The sequence below is a fragment of the Apis dorsata genome, unplaced genomic scaffold (genome assembly GCF_000469605.1).
Source record: "Apis dorsata unplaced genomic scaffold, Apis dorsata 1.3 scaffold_982, whole genome shotgun sequence".
In the NCBI taxonomy this organism is placed as follows: Eukaryota; Metazoa; Arthropoda; class Insecta; order Hymenoptera; family Apidae; genus Apis; species Apis dorsata.
In genome coordinates this window covers 57,816-61,908 of record NW_006264085.1, presented here as the reverse complement: position 1 = coordinate 61,908, position 4,093 = coordinate 57,816, and the positions used below count along the sequence as shown (strand labels likewise).

Here is a 4,093-nt window from a genome sequence, read left to right as displayed (position 1 = left end):
TATATATAAATATATATATGTTTACATAAAATATTTATTATTAGATTTACTATTTATGTTATGTGAGCATTTTAAATTTTGTTTGTAGCTATATAAACTAAAAAATTTTTCAAAAGAATTGACCATTTTTAATGATATAAAGACTCACATAAGAAATGTCTACCAATAAATTAATTGTGATACTTTTTGAAAGAATCGAACTCATTTAGGAACAAACTAAATCATTGCATCAATGTATAAATTTTTTTCAAATATAAAATAGCTCAATTATTCTATATTTTATTTTTGCTTTTGAATCCAAAAGATATTGTTACATATATACATATAAATTCAATATAGTAATAATTTATTTTTTGCAAATACCTTGAAAATTATGCGATAATTTAATGCACAAGAAAAAATTATTTAAAATTTTATTCTATATTTTCATATGTAAAGTTAATTAATTAATTAGCTTATCTTTTATTATAACATATTTTTAAAAAAAAGAGATTCTCCTATTCTATTATAAAGACAATTATTCTAATATTAGATTGTTTTTAATGTTATTCTAATAAAAAATTAATAAGATAATAATTAATGCATGATTATATATTTTCAGAGTTACATGGTCCTATCTCCATTATACATGGAAATCCATCAAATCTTATATTCCTGGTTCGTGGACAACAATATACAGGAAATAATACAAATAATGATCAAGGTCAGATATCAGCAGAAGGAGGAGGAATAATGTCCATGCAAGGAAATAGTGGTTTACCATTATGGTTGGTTTCTTTAAAACGACTACCTACTGAAATTGATTGTATTTCAGTCGATACAGATCGATCTGGGAAACCAGACTGTATAGTAGTTGGAAATCAAGGCCTTTTGGCTAGTATTGAACCTATTGCAGGAACTATACATTGGAGTTCAAATATTCATACATTTGAAAAACTACCTTTAATTTTATCAGATATTGATTCAGATACAGTAGAAGATTTTTTAAGTATAGAAATAGCAACGAAAAATAATCTTGTTCTTTTATCTGGTGCAACTGGTCATCTTTTAGGACGATATTCACCTAAAAATTGTTCATCTATTGATATAAATAATCATTTTAACGATACTATATCTTATATTTGCTATAATAATAATGGAAAAAGTAAGTATAAATTTAATTATGAATATACAAATATAAAAAAAATATAAATATAAAAAGATACAAATATAATTTAATTAGAAAAAATTTAAAAAAGAAATTTATTAAAAATTTTTAAAAATATTATTATATTTTGTTTACAAAATTAAATCAATTATTATAGATATTTCTTTGTTAATTGTTAATCAATTGTAAAGATAAAAAAATTAATATATTAAAAATATATTATTAAAATTATTAGAAATTTTAATATATTTTCTCTATACAGGATATTCCAAAGTACATGGGATATATATATAAATATATAATCATATGTAATGTTATTTGTGAAAATAATTTAAAAATTATTCAATTTTTATTTATTTTTCAATTAAATCATTTTCAAGTAAATCAAGTTTAACAATTTTTTAAATTTAAATGATTAGCTAATTAGATACAAATGAAATCAATATACAAATGATATGTAGTTATTTTACATGTGAAAGTATAAAATAAAATTTTATCGTTTATATTTTTGTTTTTTAGAAATTCAAGATTAAGCATTTACAATCAAAAAATCATATAAATGATAAATTTCTAAATTTAATTTTTTCAAAAATTAATTTTAAAAAAAAAATTTTTTTTTATAATAAATGATATTATGTATTTCTGGCTTTATATTGATGTAATGTTAAATCAATTTAATAATTCTTCAAATTATGACCTTGAAATGATTTTGAATTTAGAAATAAGAAATCTTATTGTGATAAATTGTTTTATTTATATTTTGAATTAGCTCAGAATGAAATGTTATAATTAATTATAATTATATATGGTATTACTACTATTATAAATGATTTCACACAGAATTTTATTGTACTTGGATATAATACATAATCATTAATTTATTATAAATTAAATAATTTATATAATAATATTATTTTCTTTTATTTTCATATTTCATATTTCATATTTCTAAATTTAAAATTATCTCAAAAATATAATATGAAGAATTGAATTTATTTGAACATTGCAACAATATGAAATTAGAAATATATAGTAATATATAAAAAATAAAGATTTGATTTTTTATTGAAAAAAGTACCTGTAATATATAGTATATTAAAAATTAATTTAATAAGTTTAAAGATTAACTTTTATTCAACATTTTTTTATCAGATTATTAAACAAAAAATCATAATGACATATCATAAATATGATAAAAAATTTTACATTTTATTTTTAAATAAAATAATGATTAATAATTAAAATAAAATTAATATTTTTATTTTAAATCTATTTATTTCTATATATTTTATTTTTTATTTTATATAGATGTGATTAAAACTATGACTATTAAAGGATTATTACATATTATGAAATTATCAGAATATAAAAAAAAATTGATAATGAAATCAATGACATTTCGAAAATTTAAGACTTTAAAATTCAATGAGGAGAATAACTGGAATCCTACACCATATCACTATTTATCCATTGAAAACAAAGGATTATGTCCAGGAGAATTTTGTAAAGCTACTGTAAATCTAACGTTGCAAAAACATGGAAATCAACCAATAATAATATGGGATCACGTTAATCCTAATTCTTTTGTTTCAAAACCAGCTTTTTTGGTTATGTCTGGAAAACCTTATACTTCGGGATTTGTCATTAAGTTTTGGCAATGGATTAATTCAACATCTGAACATATAGAAAAAGTATCTATTGTTACAGAAAGAAGACTAGTAGAAAGAGTTTTAATAGTTTTTGTAAATTATACTGACGTGCAAATTAGAAATGCCAGTCAAACTGATATTATTCAATTATGTCGAGATGCAGATTGCCAACCAAATTTGAATTTACGTACTCGTTTTAGTTCAATTAAAATTGATTGTATTAATGAAGATGGATTTCCAGAATTAATAACATATTGGTCTTCATATGATATAGAAGCAACAAAGATACTAACATCAAAAGTACAAGTTGTAAAATTAAATTCACTTGTAAATTTGCCACATACAAATTAATTTAATTTAATTTTTGATTTATCTAATGCTTATTATTATATTAGAAATAGTTGAAAATCATTTATAAAAACTGATTCTTCAATTTTATAATATAAAAGTATTAATAAATTTTAATAAATTTAAATAATATAAATATTTCAAAAAAATGAAAACATTTATTTCATTAATATATTTAAATATAATAGCATTACAATAGATTAATAAATTATATCTGTCTATAGATTTATTATAACTAGTCAACACTTGATAGTAATGTAGTAATGAATAAACGCCTAAATATATACATATATATATTTAAAATGATTATATATATTGTGTGGATGTGTGTACACGAGTGAATGAATAATAATTTTCATTTGAATGAATAATAATGAACAATTACTGTTATAATTATTAATATTCATATTTTAAAAAAATTCTCTTGTTTCTAATGGTGCCTTGTGAAAGCTGTATAAAAAAATTATGAATAAATATAAAATTTCCAAAGTAATTAGATGTTATTAAAAAAAACATTAAAAGTTTTTTTGATTATGATGATTATGATTAACAAAATTTTAAAAGATATAGCAAAGTTTCTTTTTTAGTATTTAAAAATGTTTTTTAAATACTAGATTTATTTAAAATGTATAAGAAAAATCATTTTATTTAAATTTATTTAATATTAAATTTATATGAATTTCTTAATAAAAAAATTAATTTTTTGCATATAAATATTAGTATAGTATTATAAATTATAAGTAATAAATAAAAATCTCTTTCTAGTCATATGTACTTATTTATTATTTCAAATCATATTATTATTTCCTAATTTATAATTAATTTTATTTTCGTTTTATTTTCGTTATAAATATTTTCTAAAATTTAATAAAAATTGCATTAATTACTAACTTTAATTTGTATAATACTATTTACAAAATATTTAAATATTAACATGTATTTAATTTTA

At 18.5% G+C, this 4,093-nt stretch overlaps 1 protein-coding gene across 2 annotated transcripts in view; it reads left to right on the top strand.

The window, feature by feature from the left end:
- The window catches only part of LOC102674851, a 6,360-nt gene extending 2,732 nt beyond the window's left edge, over positions 1-3,628 (top strand). The window contains exons 3-5 of one of the 2 annotated variants that reach the window (XM_006623986.2): positions 602-703; positions 815-1,144; positions 2,456-3,628. In XM_006623986.2, coding sequence (XP_006624049.1) covers positions 602-703; positions 815-1,144; positions 2,456-3,147 — 1,124 coding nt within the window. In that variant the 3' untranslated portion in view covers positions 3,148-3,628. Of the gene's footprint in view, positions 1-601; positions 1,145-2,455 lie in introns of both variants that reach the window. The other variant, XM_006623985.2, reaches the window with a different exon arrangement.
- The last annotated feature ends 465 nt before the right edge of the window (positions 3,629-4,093 follow it).